This window comes from Mus musculus, chromosome 6 (genome assembly GCF_000001635.26).
Source record: "Mus musculus strain C57BL/6J chromosome 6, GRCm38.p6 C57BL/6J".
In the NCBI taxonomy this organism is placed as follows: Eukaryota; Metazoa; Chordata; class Mammalia; order Rodentia; family Muridae; genus Mus; species Mus musculus.
In genome coordinates, this window is record NC_000072.6 from 23,115,009 (window position 1) to 23,133,376 (window position 18,368).

Below are 18,368 nucleotides of genomic sequence, written 5' to 3' on the forward strand. Positions count from 1 at the left end.
TCACGTCAGTCCACTAGCTCAAATATGTTTACATACTGAAGACATGATGTTTCCAACAAATAAGCAAATAATCTCTCACCATAAAAGGCGTATGATGTCCCAAAGCAAGGAGCCTTAAGCCCATTCCATGTAAAATATTAATCATTCCTGTCACAGAGCCAGAACAATAAGAAGACCATTAAGTGGAGTTGATTAACAATGCACAAAATAAACTCTGTTCACAACCATTTATCAGAAGAAACGATACCTTCTTTTTCCCTCTTTGTCCATTTAAACCCTGCTTAGTATCCTAAGGAAGCAGAGACCATAATTACCTCAGATTCATAAGGGACCTCAGAACATCCTGCCCGTTCTCTCTACTTTCTATCAAATCCCTCACCCACCTAGGTCCTCATCTGTTTTTTCTCATATTAGCCCCGAGAGAAGAAAATCCCTCTTCTCATAGAAGGTTAACCTCTCCTGTCTGCATATCACAACCTGACCTGGCCTTTCATAGCAAGGGATTCACTCTTGAATGGCCTGCCTCATAGTTTAAACACACTCCCATCTCCCAAGCCAAAACCAAGCAAGCAAATACACAAAGAAGCCACTTGGGCCTAGGGGTCCTAAACGATACTCAGTAGCTTACGTCACAAAACTTGATGGACTTTAGATTCTGACTTACTTGTCAGAATTGTTTGGCAATGTAGACTCTCCTGGATTGACACTCCATTCCCCTCAGTATCCCTGACTTGATGGCATCCTTCTTTCCTCCTTCCCTTTCTTTGTGTCTTACTATATAGCACAGGCTACCCTTGAACTCCCTATGAAGCTCAGGCCATCCTCAATTTCCAGAGCTTCCTGTCTTACTCTCAAGTACTAGGATTGTGAGCAGATACAGCCATATCTGCATCCAGAATCAATCTTACTTTCTTTAAGTGTCTCTCTGTTATGTATATTATCACCTTCAGGATTGTTTTGGGGGCTCCATTCTCTTAACAGCTTCATTTTCCCTTAGCTAATCTCATCACATCCTAAATGTAAGTGTTTTCTTGGTATGGATGATCCCCACATTCATACTTCCAGTATGAGTTTTTCTTTTGATTTTTAGGATGAAGTCATTTTTTTTAATACCTTAAGTGGGATGTCCTCAGACATCTAAAACTCAGCATGCTTATAGCAAAGATTTCATTCTCTAATTCTCCTTATTTATAATCTTCCATGCCTTTCCCAACACCTTGGTCACACATACAATTCTACCCAAGTTTCTTTTATCTTTTTGTTGAAGTCAACTTTTAAATAAATTGTTTATGTGCAATAAAATGCAACTTGAAGTGCATAGTTTATTAACTATTAACAAATTGCCACACACATGTGTCACAGACTTGAGATGGGAACTGTTGCTGTTACCTGTATAGATTAGATTCTTTGGTTCTATGTAAATGAAGTTATAAGCACAGACTCTATGGTCTGTCTCATTTCATCTAGCATAGTTTTACACTTACATCACTAATTTTGTTCCTTTTTAGTGCTGCTGTTTCCCATTTTATGGCTATATCACAATCTATCTATCTATTTCCATTTGCATTGTTTCCAGAGTACTAAAAATTTCTGTAAAAAAATCTTTTTGTGGTGCAGACACACAAATGTTACATGACACACATTCGATTTGTGTATGTGTTTAGCTTAAGTGGAATGACACCTGGGATAATAACAATACCCTCCCCAAGAATCACAGATTGTCTGACAAGTATCCCAGTACCCAAACAAAATAGGCTATTGCCACTGCCCTTGGTTGCATCCCAGAACTTGAAGGTAAAACCCTATTCCTGAACACACCATACACTTGAGATACATGACTTCAAGGAATCAGGATGGAACTGATCTGGAAGCCTCCCCCCCCCCCCCCGGAGGACTAGCTCTGATAGACTGTCATGCAAGATTCCAAGGGAAAAAAGCAATCATAGGCATTTATCAGAAGAAATGATACATTTTTTTCTCTTTGTCCATTTTAAACCTGCTTAGTGCCCTAAGGAATCACTAAGGTATGTAGGAAGCTAGGTAGAGTCCTACCTAGCTGTAAAGTCTACAGGCTACAACAATGACTGGTCCAGCAATGCATTCCCAATGGTGCAATTGTGCTCTTTTATATTAAGGATAACTAACAGATGTCTAATTGTACTTAAGACCTGCTCAGTAGGAGAGGACCCATGTACATCAATATAAAACTAGCCATGGCTGGAAGGCTTATAGACTTTTGACTTTTTAGAGACCTTACTATTGCCATTTTCTAAAATCAATATAATTCCTGCACTGTAACTATTTATACTTATCCTCACTGATAGGTGTAGCTTTCACCCTTCATCAAAGCTTCTTTTGTCAGTAGATAAAGATTATAATGGAGATCTGCAGTTGGTCAAAAGGCAGAGAATAAGTGACCATGGGTGCCCAGCCTTGACCTGATACATCTATAGTATAACCCTACACCTAAGACTACAGGAAAACTGTGCAAGAAATGCAGAAAGATTGTAAGAGCCACAGGAGTAGGTCATCTGCTCCTAAATAGAGTTTTCTAGACATGGCAGGAAAGCTGTAGTTATGAAGTGTTGATAATATGGCTACCTAAACAAGTCCTGCATAGTGATAAGACCAGTTGATATGCCAAGGCGTGTGAGAGAAATTTCATAAGGCCTAGCCCTAGATGAAGAACTTAAGGGAGCCAATGAATGCTGACAAAATGAGAGCCCATTTCCTGCAGGAATGAGCTCCCTCATAGGTTATCCAATGCCAAGTGGTCAGCCATGAACACATGTCCATACAAGCAACACTGAATGAACTCAGTAGGGTGTGTGTATGTATATGACAATAGTAATTTAAGAAGAGGTCATGAATTTCAGAGGGAGTGTGAGGAATATAGGAAGGGCTTAGAAGGAAAGCTGAAAATGATGTAAATACAGTACTCATGAGTGAAATTCACAAAAAATTTAAAAATGTGAATTAAAGTAAAATTCTTCTTGAGTTTGTCAAGCTCATTAGCCTTAGTGCTTTCTTGGTCTTTCAATATTTGCAGAATAGGTTGCAATGTCCTTTCTTATATATTTTTCCCTCTAGATAGTTCCATCCCCTTTGGTAATTACTCTATCTAGATAATTTTTCAATTTTATTGATTTACCCATGCCTGCTTCCCCTCCCCCTTACTTGCTTAAATAGGTTTAATCATCCACTGAGTCCTAGCTCCAGATGCTATCTCAAGGACAATCCTGACAGCTGTTTCCAGCTCCATGCTCTTCCTCTAGAAAGTAGCACTTACTTGTGTGTTACCTCACCCTCATGATTGTTTTAAATAATAAAAGCCATATCCCATTCATAGACAGTCTCTTGGGTGAGAATGAACACTCACCTGGGTACGTCTCAAAAGGCCTTGGATGGGTCAACAAGGCTGACCCATCACTTGGTTAAAGTGACCTTCTTTCCCCCAGATTTTCTACCTACAGTGTCTCATTACCAAACAAAGCTATGTTCTCCAACAGGACCATCGAGAAAGCTACAAGCTCTTCCTAGGTATTAACCTTTTGTCTTATTCTTCTTTCTTTTCTTTGTGGAAAGAAACACTGAAAAGAGAGAATATACATGGACTCTGGAGACACACTTAGCAAGCTTCCTAGAGTCTTGCCAAACCTACCTGCCACACCCGCCCACTGTCCGAAAGCCACTATCCGAGACCCTCTGTGATCCACCATTTTCTCATAATCAATGAGCCGGATTTCCTGAAGAAAGGGAAAGAAGAAACTGTTACAACCAGGTAAATTTAGCTCAGTTGGACAAGCCAGCCACATATAAAGAAGGAAGAATTTTATATTTTTTCCTCTGAGAAAATGCATGTTGATTTACAAACCCATTACCAGCAGGTGTGTCATTAAATGCTTTGAAAATGCTTGGTCACAAACCAGCTGTAATGAGAGGTAATGGAATAAGCTCTGTGTTACATTCCTTGATTGAGGCAAGGAAATAACTGAGACAAGGGTTTCCTGTCTGTTCCTCAAGCTGCCCCAATTGATTTGAAACACACTTATGTCTCCATTTATCTTCAATCTTTTGATCCCAAAGAAAACACATCTTCCCTAAGGTACATCCCAGTGTGTGAGTAAATCCTGGCTCACCCTAAGACCTTCCTTACCAGTCTTAACTATTACCTCTTCCTTCCTCCCTGCCTCCCTCCCTCCCTTCATCTGTCTTTGTCTTGCTGTCTTTGTCTCTCTGTCTTTGTCTGTCAGTCTGTCTTTCTTTTTAAAGATTGATCTATTTTATGTATATGAGTACACTGTCGATGTCTTCAAACACACCAGAAGAGGGTATCTGATCCCATTACAGATGGTCCTGAGCCACCATGTGGTTGCTAGGAATTGAACTCAGGACCTCTGGAAGAGCAGCCAGTGCTCTTAACCACTGTACCATCTCTCTAGCCCACTATTGCCTCTTTCTTGCATAGTTGCTTCTTGGTCATTTTAAATACCTTATTTACCTTAAAAATTGTAACAATACAGCCCAACACTTTCTCTCTTTCCCTCTCTCTTTGGCATTTTATCTCCTCTTTCTTTCTCTTCTCTTTCTGTCTTTACATTTCTTTTCTTCATCTTTGCCAAACACAAATTCTTTCTCTTTCTTCAAGGACCTTCCCTCTCTCAGGAAAGCCCCACTAAGGTTGTCTTAAAAGCTATAGTGCAATTACACGATATTTTTAGCAGTCATTTATCTCTTTGAAGATAGTAGGAGTTAAGGGTCTTAACTTACAGACTGGCTGTTTAGCATGGGCAAGGTCTTGGGTTGCAGCCCCAGTACTGGGGGAAAGGTATACAACTTAAAACCAAGTTTACATCTGTAATGGCATTTAATGTATCTCCAGCTCAGAATGACTTGTTAGATAGCTGCCCCAAAGCCTTCCCACTGAGTCTATTTTTATTAATTTTCTAATGAGGACCAAAAGTTCATATAACAGAAAGTCTCTGAAGTTCTCCTTAAAGACTTTATTTGCTTCTGGTGAAATGTTTTTGCAGCATTGTTTTCATTAATTGCTTTGAATCTGCTCTTCAGAAACAAATTAACCACTACCCAGGATGAGTGGTTTTAGAATTAATAGGAACATATCCTGTTGTTCCGTATATAATCCATTTCCTTCGTTGCTTATACTGTCAGTAAACGCAATCCTCTATTCTATTCTCAGAATATCATATACTATCATATAATATAATATCAAAGATTCTGATATCCTTACTCCTGGCCTTGAGCCTGAGCTATGCTCTGTATCTTCACTCAATCTCCATACTCATCCAATGACCTGGCTGTAGACACCTCCTCATCTCTGCCAGTCACAAGAAGCTGTTCTCAGCTACCATGTCCGACATACCACCATTTCTGAAAACTGTCAAAACGTAGATATCTGACAAGCTAAGATGCTCAACTCCCAACATTCCCACCCATGCCTGTTGTCATGTGAGCACTTTATAAATGACTGTCTATGAGGCTCCTTTTTAGTTGTTCTGATGCCATAGGACTGTGTACCCTCAGTTAAGTTACTGCACCTCTATGAGACCTGTCTGAAAAACATGGTGTTAAATTGCATGATCTCTGAGGCAATTTCCAGCTCTATAATCCTACATGATGGTATCTCTGTACTTGACTTTATAAATTAGTAACTGTTTTGTGGGGGACACATTTATCCTCTACTTCAGAATATATAGAAGAAAGAGATGCATTGCATCTCTAAACTCCAAAACCTGCTCGGCAGAGGATACCTCTCCATCAGGCACCAGCCATAGGCCATGTCTCCTACTGATTGACAGGACCTACTGCTTAATGCCATCACTACTCCTGAACACTGATCACAGTTACCTGTTTCAGAACCTCATCCAACAGGTTCATATTGGCTTCCTGAGCTTTTATTGTGTGGGAAAAGAAGGCGTACGTCTTCTTGGACATCAGTTTTTCCTCTGGAGGCCTTTTTACTCCCAAAATCAGACAGGCTTCTGTGATGTCTTCCTGAAGAATGCCACCAGCCCTGACATACTCCTGGGGACGCAATTTGGAGCAAAGATTACTCCCTTAGACTTCAGTACTCATGCTCTCTCCAAGCAAAAGTACAAACAGCCTTGGGAAGGATAGAGTTTGGTAAATGAGAACAAACAACACTACAGCTACTTTTAACGTTTATGCTTCCTCAAAAAAGATAAATCTATCTGGCGTGGCGTGTATAGAAAAGAGATTTAGAAATTCTGCTATTCACTCACTTTTAAGAGCAGATTAAACTCTGATCACAAATGGAGGCAGGAGGAGCAGATTTTCAAGGTCAATATTGGCTCCCTAACAAGTTCCAGGATAGTCTGAGAACCCTTCTAAGAACAAGACAAAAACGGTGAAAGTTTCTTCTATATGAATAGTATGCTGAACTATCTCATGTCCCATGGTGATTTGTTCCCTTTTGTATTGAGAGATTACACATACATCCACACTGATTTCTTTCATTGCTTTTGGTTCAGTTAACATCTATCATTGTTCTAACAGGAAGATCCATGCTAGGAATAACACAGTGAAAGACAGGCAAGGTGCCCTTCAAGGAGTTTATAAGATGCCAGGAACATTCAAAAGAACTACAGTCAGAAGAATCCGAGGAACACTCTAGGCGAGTGGCTATTAAGACATAGACAGTCAAGTTCATCAAAAATGTCGGGTGGGTTGTGAGAGGTGGAAATACAGACTACACCAGCATCATCAAGAGGTCAGAAGGCAGGGGCACACATCAGCAAGGAGAGGTCAGAAGGCAGGCACACATCAGCCAGAAGAGGTCAGAAGGCAGTGGCACACATCAGCAAGAAGAGGTCAGAAGACAGGCACACATCAGCAAGAAGAGGTCAGAAGGCAGTGGCACACATCAGCAAGAAGAGGTCAGAAGTCAGAGGCACACATCAGCCAGAAGAGGTCAGAAGTCAGGGGGGCACACATCAGCAAGAAGAGGTCAGCAGTCAGGGGCACACATCAGCAAGAAGAGGTCAGAAGGCAGTGGCACACATCAGCAAGAAGAGGTCAGAAGGCAGTGGCACACATCAGCAAGAAGAGGTCAGAAGACAGGCACATATCAGCAAGAAGAGGTCAGAAGGCAGTGGCACACATCAGCAAGAAGAGGTTAAAAGACAGGCACACATCAGCAAGAAGAGGTCAGAAGGCAGGGCCAGACATACATAGACAAGAAATGCTGTGCACATAGCACAGTGTGGAAAATGCCACCTCAGCTAATATGAGATCTACCAGATAATGAATAACAATATTAGTTGACTGTTACCAATTCATTAGTGAGTGTTAGGATGGATTCTCTGTATAAGCCATCTCACCTAATTCTCATATAATTCCCGTGAGGTAGAACTACCCCAGTTTTATAAAAACTACTGTGTAGCCTACTGGCAGGTGGGTGGCACATGCCTTAAATCCCAGCACTGTTGTATTCACAGGTATTTTAAAAGTTGAAAGTAGTCACCTTGTCATGGATGGCCCGTCTGTTGGAAGGCTGTATCAAGACCTTGTAGCCCAGTTTGGTGATGCCCTTGATGTGCTTGGGAGCCAGAGGCGCCCTGCGCTCCCAGGCGTTCACGTCCTCCCTCCGGAGTGCCATCACTGGCTTGTGGTGGAGGCCTCTGGAGAGGCAGGCTCTAAGCCTGGCCAGTCTCGGCCTCTGCGCTCTCAGCATCTTCAAATGTGGTAGCTGTAAAGGGAAGGTTGAACAGTAGCACGGAAAAGGGTGGGGAGCTCACAGATCGATTCTGGTCTCCTTAGAAATCTGTTGCAAAATAGAACCAACCCGTTTGATAGACAAGAACAGGATAAATCTCTGACCGTAAATGTGCCTTTAACCAACCAAATTAAAGTGTCTAAAACTGGCCAAGCATAAGTTCTTAAATGTTTTTAGCACAAAAGTTTAAACACACTAGTCTACTACACAAAGACAAAGAGATAACCGATATCATTTTTTTTACAAATGGGTCTCTATTTTGATGGTGTAAAGCTTGAAATTCCTATAATGGTATACAAGAGTCATCAAATGCTCGTTGTGAAGTGTTTCCATATGCTTCCTAAATAGGAGTCATTCTGTGCACTCTGACCCCTAGTGGCCGCAAATGGGTTTTGTTTTGTTTTGTTTTTTAACCCTCCACCATAGTTGTATCATCAGAAATAAAAGGGAAGACTGTATAACCTTAATACCACATGATCAACAAAGCTTGGTGGAGCAAGCCTGTAATCTCAGTACTGAAGAGACTGAAGCAAAGAGGGCTCCATGAGTTCAAAGCCAATCAGGGCTATACAATCAGACCCTGTCTCAAAAAAGGGAAAACAAACACTAACAATAATAAAATAATAATAATAAACCTCTAGCCCAGAAACTTAGAATACCCGATATACAATTGGCAAAACACATGAAACTCAAGAAGAGGGAAGACCAAAGTGTGGACACTTCCCTATCCTTAGAATTGGGAACAAAACACCCATGGAAGGAGTTACAGAGACAAAGTTTGGAGCTGAGATGAAAGGATGGACCATTCAGAGACTGCCCTACCCGGGGATCCATCCCATAATCAGCCACCAAACGTAGACACTATTGCATATACCAGAAAGATTTTGAAGAAAGGACTCTGATAATAGCTGTCTCTTGTGAGGCTATGCCAGTGCCTGGCAAACACAGAAGTGGATGCTCACAGTCAGCTATTGGATGGAACACAGGGCCCCCAATGGAGGAGCTAGAGAAAGTACCCAAGGAACTAAAGGGGTCTGCAACCCTATAGGTGGAACAACAATATGAACTAACCAGTACCCCCAGAGCTCGTGTCTCTAGCTGCATATGTATCAGAAGATGGCCTAGTCCTCCATCATTGGGAAGAGAGGCCCATTGGTATTGCAAACTTTATATGCCCCAGTTCAGGGGAACACCAGGGCCAAGAAGTGGGAGTGGGTGGGTAGGGGAGCAGGGCAGGGGAGGGTATAGAGGACTTTCAGGATAGCATTTGAAATGTAAATGAAGAAAATACTAATAAAAAAATTGGAAAAAATAATAATAAACCTCACAGTCATTTTTCCATATCTTTACTGTACTGAATTTACCAAAAGTTCTGTTTCCTCAGCTACTGTAAGTTAATAAAACCAACCAGTCAATTACATGGCGGCCTTCACCACAGCAGCGTGCCATTAAAGAAGAGCTGCTTAAGCCTCTGCCTCAGACTCTGGTCTCTATCTCATAGATCCATTAGGGTTCCTCTCCATATGCAGCCCTCAGCCCTTCATACAGAAGCCCTGAGAGTCTCCCAGTTCTCTCACTGCTGTTTAAGTATGCAAGATCTCACTCATTTAGGCAGTCAGAACGAACATATTTACAAAATGAATATTCTGTGTCCTGTACAAGTAAGTTTTATATAGATTCCCACTCCACACACACAAATACCTAGGTCTAAAAGCATTTATCTTTTTTGGAAGTTTGTATACACCTTGAAGCCGCATATTGCTGATGATAGTTTTCTATAGCTTTCAGATGCAATTATTTTTCTATGTAGGGTTGGCAGCAAATTATGGAGATTATCTCTCAAACACACGAACACACACACACACACCCTACAGGTGATTTTATACTTCTAGAAATTTCCTACTCATTACAGATAGCACACAATAAAACTTTTATGAAACACATTTCTGTTACTTCAAATTTCAAGTTCTAAGGAACACCTTTCTCAAAGATTAAGAGAATGACCAAACACTCACAAATACTTGCTATCTATAATAGAGCACTTCACAATAAGACCAGAGGAGAAAGCAAGAAGGAAGAAGTCCAGGAAGAAATAGCTACACACAGCAGAAACCACACAGCAAGAGACCAGTCCAGGCTTTGGCTGGGGCTCTTGCTGGAGGCCAGGAATTTCAGAAGAGACTGTTTACAGAAGATGAAAACTGAGAGGAAGTACCTGAACAATCTGTGGTGACCCAACTGGATTGACCAGCCCCTTGCTTTCCCCATGCGTCACCAGAGTCTCTGCTGTGAGACCTTCTACAGCTCCCAGAGTAGCAGCTAGAAAGTACTCCATTGCCTGGGCCTGTTCTGACTACATAGAAACAGATCCCTCTCCATCACTCTAAGCTCCCACCTGTAAGTGTATAATGAACTTCTGTCTTAAAAGAAGTTATCTTCTAAGTCGGGTATGGTGGCAAATGCCTTTTATCCAACCACTCAAGAGGCAAAGGCAGGGAGATCTCTGTGAGTTCAAGACTAGCCTGCTACAGCCAGGGCTTGTTACACAGAGAAACACTGTCTCAAAACAAAACAAAACAAAACAAAACAAAACAAAACAAAAACAACAACGAAACTCTTCTTTTTTTTTTTTTTTCAAAAAGCATGTCCTTAAGACTTTATTTTTTTTTCCATTTTTTATTAGGTATTTAGCTCATTTACATTTCCAATGCTATACCAAAAGTCCCCCATATCCACCCACCCCCACTCCCCTGCCCACCCACTCCCCCTTTTTGGCCCTGGTGTTCCCCTGTACTGGGGCATATAAAGTTTGCAAGTCCAGAAACTCTTCTTAATATGCATTTCATTCTTTGATTTTAATGGCTCAGGCAGCTTTAATGGCCAATAAGCTCATTAAAGCTTAGAAAGACACAGCTGAACATTTTACACACCATACAGGTGAAAAACCAGGTGCTTAACATTTCAGCAAAGCATTTCTAACTCTGCATGCATTTTTTGGTTTATTTATATAATTTTGTTTTTCAAAGGAACTAAATTAAACTCAGGCCCAAATGTGTAATAGTTACTATCCCAGCCAAAGACTGAACATTTTTTTACTTAAATGCCAATTCCAAAGACAGTGTTTCCTTTGGACATGAACGCACGTGAGCACACACACACACACACACACACACACACACACACACACACACACTGCATTTCTTGAATTTGTATTATGAACTTCCCTTCTTGGCCCTATATGAAGGCACGTGAACCTGTTCCTATTACATAATACCCCTTCTTGCAAGCTTGATTATTAACCAAAGTCCTGTTCCCAAGCTCGGTGATATCCTTTCCTTCTCTAGAGTTGGTGTGGTGGTCTAGGAGACTGCAGGAGATACACATACCATACAGCCTAAGGCAGTGGTTCTCAACCTTCCTTATGTTGTAACCCTTGAATATATTCTTCGTGTTGTAGAGACCCCCAACCATAATATTATTTTTGTTGCTACATCGTAACTATAATGCTACTGTTAGGAATCATAATGTTAATATCTGTGTTTTCAGATGTTCTTAGGTGACCCCTGAGAAAGAGTCATTTGATACTCCCCCACACACACAAATGGTTGTGACTCACGGGTTAAGAACCCCTCATCTAAAGAAACTAGAAGACAAAATCAGAGACTGAATCTTAGGAAACTACATTCAATGTTTATAAGGAATTCTAAAAGCATTCAATTCCTGTATTTTATATTTTACAACAAACAAAACAATAGTTGCCATTGATTATTGTAAGGCTAGCACTATGCTGCACCCTTTGCAGATACTAGCTCATTTCCTTCCGGCAAAAATCTCAAGTAGATAGTGTCATTATTACCACTCACGGATGAAGAATAGGACCCCAGAGACTAACTTTTGACTGGGAACAGAATTACTAGGACAAAGCTTAAAACCTCTGGTTTTAGTCTGCTTTGCTAAAGGCCAGAGACTGTACTCCCAGAGGAGATTTGACACACGGCTAATCTCACCAGCGCTGGCTTCAAAAAGAAATCTAGTGTCCACTGTCCACTTTAGTAAATTATCAATTCTCCCCTCCTGACCCCTATTCCTCTGTCAACTGAAAATCTTACCCGAGTTCCTGCCAAGGTAAATTCTAGACCTCTCGGTGTTTGGGAACAAAAAGAGCTAAGATTTTAGGCGGTATTACTGGTCACTTATAAGTTGGTGAACTTTGAAACTTGGTCACAGCACAGAGCTTTCCAGTCACTTAAGGTCATCAAGAAATAGGAAAGTGGTTGAGGATAGAGCTCAAAGAAAGAACACGTGCCTAGCATGAAAACAGGTCGCATCCCCAACACCATGAAACCAGAAGGAAAGAAGTAGAGCATCATGGGTATTCCAGAGCAACACTGACAGGAAGAGGTATTTACCCGCCGTGGCCTTGAGAGATCTTTGGGATTTCCTGGCCCAGAATCTTGTGATCTTTGCGATAATATTAGGAAGTAAATGTCATGTTTATTTTCCGGCAAGGTGGAATGTTTTCGGCTTATCCATTGACTCTAGTAAGATCAGCTGATTTTACAGAATACTGATAAGAGCAGCCGAGTAAGAAGGACGTGAGGACAGGAGATGGGAAAGGTTTAGGTAGACTCGCAGAAAGGCCAACATTTCAAATACAAAAATGTAAGTTTAAAAGTATTCTCTGTGCCTTTATGAAAAAAAAAAAATAGCTCTACGGCATATTTCTACTCACATAGGATTTGTCAGGAACTTGAAATGCCTCTGACAGTCACCAGAGTCCCACCCTGAGTTGCAAAGACGGAGAACGCTCTGCTCTGTAGCAACAGAGCTCGCTCTGTAACAGCACCTCCAGCCTGCTCTTTTTCAGGTTCTCACACTTGATCGTGCAGCAGGTAATTTACTAAATGAGCCATCTCCCCAGGCCCTTCACGGAGCTCTGTGATTCTTCTACCAAACATCAAAATTTCCTCTCGGTTCCTCCAACCCTTTCTATCGCATCTACTCAAGCAAAATGCTTTGTAAACTTGGGAATCATTGAACCAATGTGCACGCACAGAATATGAACACCTAAGCATTCCCTTAACATTTGCCCACTTCCCCTGCGACATGAATAAGGTTAGGAATGCGCATTCATTATTGAAGAAATTAAGACCAAATGTTCCGACTCTGGTCTCCATACTCAGGCCTGTCTTAGGGACCATTTGTTTTAAATCTTTAAGATAATCCCTCGCCCCATAACTCAGTGAGTGAAACTACTAAATCACATGTAGATGTTTGTCAATGCCAAGTTATTTGCAGCAATCAGATATACACCTGCAATAAATATTAAGGGTTAACAGACATCAGATGAAAAAAAAAGTTAATATATAAGAAATACCTAGACAAATGGATGGACCTGGAGGGCATCATCCTGAGTGAGGTAACCCAATCACAAAGGAACTCACACAATATGTACTCACTGATAAGTGGATATTAGCCCAGAAACTTAGAATACCCAAGATATAAGATACAATTTGCTAAACACATGAAACTCAAGAAGAACGAAGACCAAAGTGAGGACACTTTGCCCCTTCTTAGAATTGGGAACAAAACACCCATGGAAGGAGTTACAGAGACACAGTTTGGAGCTGAGACGAAAGGATGGACCATCTAGAGACTGCCATATCTGGGGATCCATCCCATAATCAGCCTCCAAATGCTGACACCATTGCATACACTAACAAGATTTTGCTGAAAGGACCCAGATATAGCTGTCTCTTGTGAGACTATGCCGGGGCCTAGCAAACACAGAAGTGGATGCTCACAGTCAGCTATTGGATGGATCACAGGGCCCCCAATGGAGGAGCTAGAGAAAGTAACCAAGGAGCTAAAGGGATCTGCAACCCTATAGGTGGAACAACAATATGAACTACCCAGTACTCCCCAGAGCTCGTGTCTCTAGCTGCATATGTATCAGAAGATGGCCTTGTCGGCCATCAGTGGAAAGAGGCCCATTGGTTGTGCAAACTTTATCTGCCTCTGTACAGGGGAACACTAGTGCCAAGAAGTGGGAGTGGGTGGGTGGGGGAGTGGGTGGGGGAGTGTGTTGGGGACTTTTGGGATAGCATTGGAAATGTAAATGAAATAAATGCGTAATAAAAATTACAAATTATTTAATTTGTCTTTTTAGTTCATTCAAAAATGTAATGTCTTTTAAAATATACTTGGAATTTTAAGATTTATTTTATTTAGTGTACTTGTGTGCCGGCACAGGTGTGTGTGTGTGTGTGTGTGTGTGTGTGTGTGTGTGTGTTTCTGTGTCTGTGCTGGTAGAGCCTCTGAAGCCAGAAGAGGATATCCAGACTCTTGGACTGCACTTCCGGGTATTTATGGGAGCTGGATACCAAACTCTGGTTCTTTGCAAAACCAGCAAGTGCTTTTCTTCTCTGGGCCACAAATATTAGTATTTTAAAACAAATACACATTGGTATATTTCCATATACCATATCTTCCTAGTGCACGTAAGCTGACATAGTGGCTCCATAGCTATGCTTCTTAGCCTGTTCTCCAGACCATAGTGTTCCTGGGAATTTCAAAAGAGTTCCAGTGTTGACAAAGCATCTGACAATGGCTTAGTCTCAGCTAAGCCAAATCCCTCCCAACTCAAGGCTTATTGGAACGAAGCCTGGAATTGCTAAGGCACTGGCCCCAGATTTTTCACTTCCCTTTTCGCCAGTACATTTTTCAAATGCTTCCATGTGGAACCTATTATAACCTAGCCAAATGGTTAAAATCAAATTACATTTTTTTTTTAAAGCACCTGACTGCGATGGTCAGTCTTCACTATCATCTTGACTGAATTTAGAGTCACCCAGGAGACACACCTGTGGCATGTCTGTAAGGCAGCTCCAGAGACATTTAACAGAGGAAGGAAGACCCTCCCTGAACAGGGATGGTACCATCCCACAGGGTGGGATCTGGGACTGAATAAAAGGAAAGCATCAGCATCCCTCTCTTGCTAAGGACCACATAGGCTCAGCAACCTCGTACTCCACGTCTCATGCCTTCCCTTCAGGAAAAATTACATCCCCTTTTGTAATGTGAGCCAAGATAAATCTTTTCCACCTTAAATTGCTTCTATTGGGTTGTTTGCTTGTTTGTTTGCTTGCTTTTGCCACAGGAACAAAAGTAATCCTATGGAGAGTTTTAGGGAGCTGGATTCCAAACTCTAGTTCTCTGTAAAATCCGGCTTTTCATCTCCCTAGCCACACATATCAGTATTTTAAAACAAAATACACACTGGCATATTTTCATATGCCATGTCTTCCTAGTGCATGCAAACTCACAGGTCTCTTAGTGTTAATTTATCTGGTCTGAGAATATTCACATTGTCTCACAGTCTCTCAGCTGCTGCCATGCAGTGATAAGAGAAATCTGACTCTCAAATCCTGGTTTGATGGCACACGCCTTTAATTCTAGTACATGAGATGGAGGCAGAGACATGTGGATGGATCTCTGTGAGTTCAAGGATAGACTGTCCTTCGTGAGTTCCAGAAGAGCCAGAGCTACATAGTAAGACCCTGACTCAAAAAAATAAAATAAATAAAACAATCAATCAAACAAACAAAAAGCTGACTCTCATAGCTAATGGATTTAGACTCAGTGAAATAGAAATCAATAATCTACAGTAGAATACAAAATGTCTATCTGCTACATTCATGTCTCCTTGCAAAATTTATAGTCCAGGTAGGAAATATGATTATTCCTTTCTGTATTCCAAGTGAATGGCACATCAGAAAACCTCAACAATTTTAAAAAAGAATAAATCTATTTCACCAATATCACTAACTGATCACTAATTGAGAAAATGCCTTATAGCTGGATCTCATGGAGGCATTTCCTCAAAAGGGGCTCCTTTCTTTGTGATTAACTCCAGCTTTCGTCAAGTTGACACACAAAACCAGCCAGTACAATATATTTATCTGGATTCAAACAGTGCATGTTACATGCATGCATCCAAAAAACACATGCTACCCATTAATAAACTAGAGTTCTATGATTTTGTGAGCCAGTTAAATTTTTTAAAATTACGTATGTAAAAGAAATGACAAAATTTAAATAGACATCATAAAAGCCTAGGCAGTAAAGGATGCATGATGGATACATTAAGAACCAGATTGTCAACTCATCTTCCCTACCCCTGCATACAGAGAAAGAGGTGGGGGGAGAAAAGAGGGAGAGGAAGGGGGAGAGAGAGAATAAATAAATCTTTGAACATAATATCTTTTAAAAGAAAAGGAAAGGTCCCTCTAGCCATATTATCCTGATTCCATTAAGCTCAGGAGAGAGTGGGCAGTGTAGCTACACGTGCACTGGGTGTTTTAGAACATAAATCAGCCCTTTAAATCCAGCCAAAGTACACTAAACAGGAAAGGGAAGCACTAAGAGTCTCACCTGAGTCTGCAGCAGTGGATCATTAACCACACTAACCAGAAGCCAAAGTTTCCAACAGGAGACAGATGAGAGGAGTTTGGCCCCCGACCTGGTCCTAGCACCTGACTTTACTCATTTTGTGCATCATCTACACAATCCGACTAACTCTCCAGGCTGTTCGAGCCTTCATCCCACTAGTGAGCTGAGCCAGTCTCACATGCTGTAGACAATAAATGTGAAACGTTTCCCATCCTGCTGTTTCCCTTAATGTAAGAATAACCACACCCCTAGTAGAAGACACTACCTATCCTTTGCCGCCCTATGATAAATTATGCTTCTCAGGGAGAAAGAAACAAAAAAATTACAAAGCCTGTCTTGAATGCCACTCTTTGGACACGGTGAACATGTAAAATTCATTACCGTTTTAACTCTTTTATTTCAACAAGTTTAAGACGTGTCTTCACATTTTAGCATCCCTGAAGTAAGAATGCATCTTAAATTGAAGACAGCTTACATTCAAGAAATGCAGGAATTGTGATAAGACGTGTGGTTTTTCTAGAAGATTGGGGAAATACCGCCCATAAATAATAAACTCCCTTGTCTTCCTAAGTCACTTTGCAGAGTGACAACCAGATTGCACAGCCAGCAAGTTCTGAGCCCTAGGTCCACTCACCTTCATGGGAGGGAGGAGTGGATAGCAAAATACAGGAATTCATGACCACATACACACACACACACACACCCCACACACACACACACACACACACCAGGCCATCTGTGTTTTGAATAAAGAACTGGAAGGACTGTATAAATCATTGGTCATTCAGTGTGTTGTACCGAGCCTCACCACAGCTACACCTTGTCCAGATTCTCACAATTCATGACCCATAATATCCAAGAAATGACAGTCTCTACAGATTTAGGAACTATTTCATTTATTCATTCATTCTTTCTGTCTCTCTGTGTGTCTCTGTCTCTCTCTGTCTCTGTCTCTCTCTCTCTGTCCCTCCCTCTCCACCCCCCCCACCCCATTCAACCATGCAGAGTTGGTTACAAAGTGTGTCCACAGAGCTCTCTCCTTGAGCACAGCCGCCCAGAGTATCGAGAGTTTTGGACACAACTTGTTTAACTTTTTCATGCCCATCTCAAACGGATTGCAGACAGACCCAGCCAACCAGGTCTCTCTCAGTCACAGTTACTAGCCCTAAACCTGCAGCTAGGACAGGGAAAGTTTGGTATCAGAATTCCACCCAGCCAGGGGGACTAGGAGGAGATCAGAAAGAATCTTGCTCTCTTCATCAACCACTACAGGCAAAGAAGCTTTCAGTCCAAGAATAAATAAGTTATTCACTCTGCAACTTTAATTTTAACACTGACCCGTATTGTCTTCCTCAGCAACAGACCACAACCACCAGAGCCCACCTGCCAAAAAGTGCATGCCCCTCCCCCTTTCTATTCAGAAGCCGTAGAGCTGAGCCTGAAGCCCTTCCTCCCCCCCAGCAAAGCTGGGCAGCGATGCCTAAAGCTTGTGTCACCTCCCTAGTTCTGTCACAGTGAGCTTCGAGGTCGCCCCGCGGCTTTGGGGCGGGAGGCCGATTTCTCGACTAACAGCTGGAGTCCCGCGGCTGAGCTGGGAGCTCCAAGTGCATCCTGCAGGCAGAGGTCGCGCCTGCATCCGAGTCGCCCTCCCGGCCCCCTTCTCACCTTGTAGGTTATGGATCAGTCCCCAGCCACCCAGAGCTCTTGAATCTGGACCCTACAGACTGATTTCCCTGCAAAAAAAATTGACTAGGGGGGCGGGGGCCCAGAAGGAGGAGGAGGTGTTTGCTCAACTTTTAAGTACGTCACAAGTCTTCCTTCCTGCAGCCAATCAACGGTAGCTTTGAAGGAACAACCTTCTCTCCTACCAATCAGCGGTGCTGCCAGGTACTAGGTCATGCCCTGCCCCTGCTCTACCCTGAAGTTCATCTGCCTGAAAGATCTCTGACCCTAGAGCTTACTTAGCTCATGGCATCGGGTTCTCCCTAAATGGCTATTGATCAGGTTTGTAACTCCCTGTGGCAGTAAGCCCACGAGGGTAGGAAAAAAACAGCAAAAAAAGAAATGTCTGGACAGTATCTACTAAGGAAATTTGCATATCTCCTGGAAAAACGTTGCAATTGCTTGTGTCTTGTTTGTTTTGCGAAGCACACTTTACAGA

General features: G+C 41.8%; 1 protein-coding gene across 1 annotated transcript in view; it reads right to left on the reverse strand.

Annotated features, from left to right (window-relative positions):
* Nucleotides 1–17,978, reverse strand: part of Aass (aminoadipate-semialdehyde synthase) — a 60,814-nt gene extending 42,836 nt beyond the window's left edge. Inside the window, exons 1-5 of the mRNA NM_013930.4 lie at nucleotides 17,873–17,978; nucleotides 7,505–7,729; nucleotides 5,869–6,045; nucleotides 3,662–3,746; nucleotides 80–147 (exon numbers count right to left, since the gene is read on the reverse strand). Coding sequence (NP_038958.2) covers nucleotides 80–147; nucleotides 3,662–3,746; nucleotides 5,869–6,045; nucleotides 7,505–7,714 — 540 coding nt within the window. The 5' untranslated portion in view covers nucleotides 7,715–7,729; nucleotides 17,873–17,978. The remainder of the gene's footprint in view (nucleotides 1–79; nucleotides 148–3,661; nucleotides 3,747–5,868; nucleotides 6,046–7,504; nucleotides 7,730–17,872) is intronic.
* Between the last annotated feature and the right edge of the window lie 390 nt (nucleotides 17,979–18,368).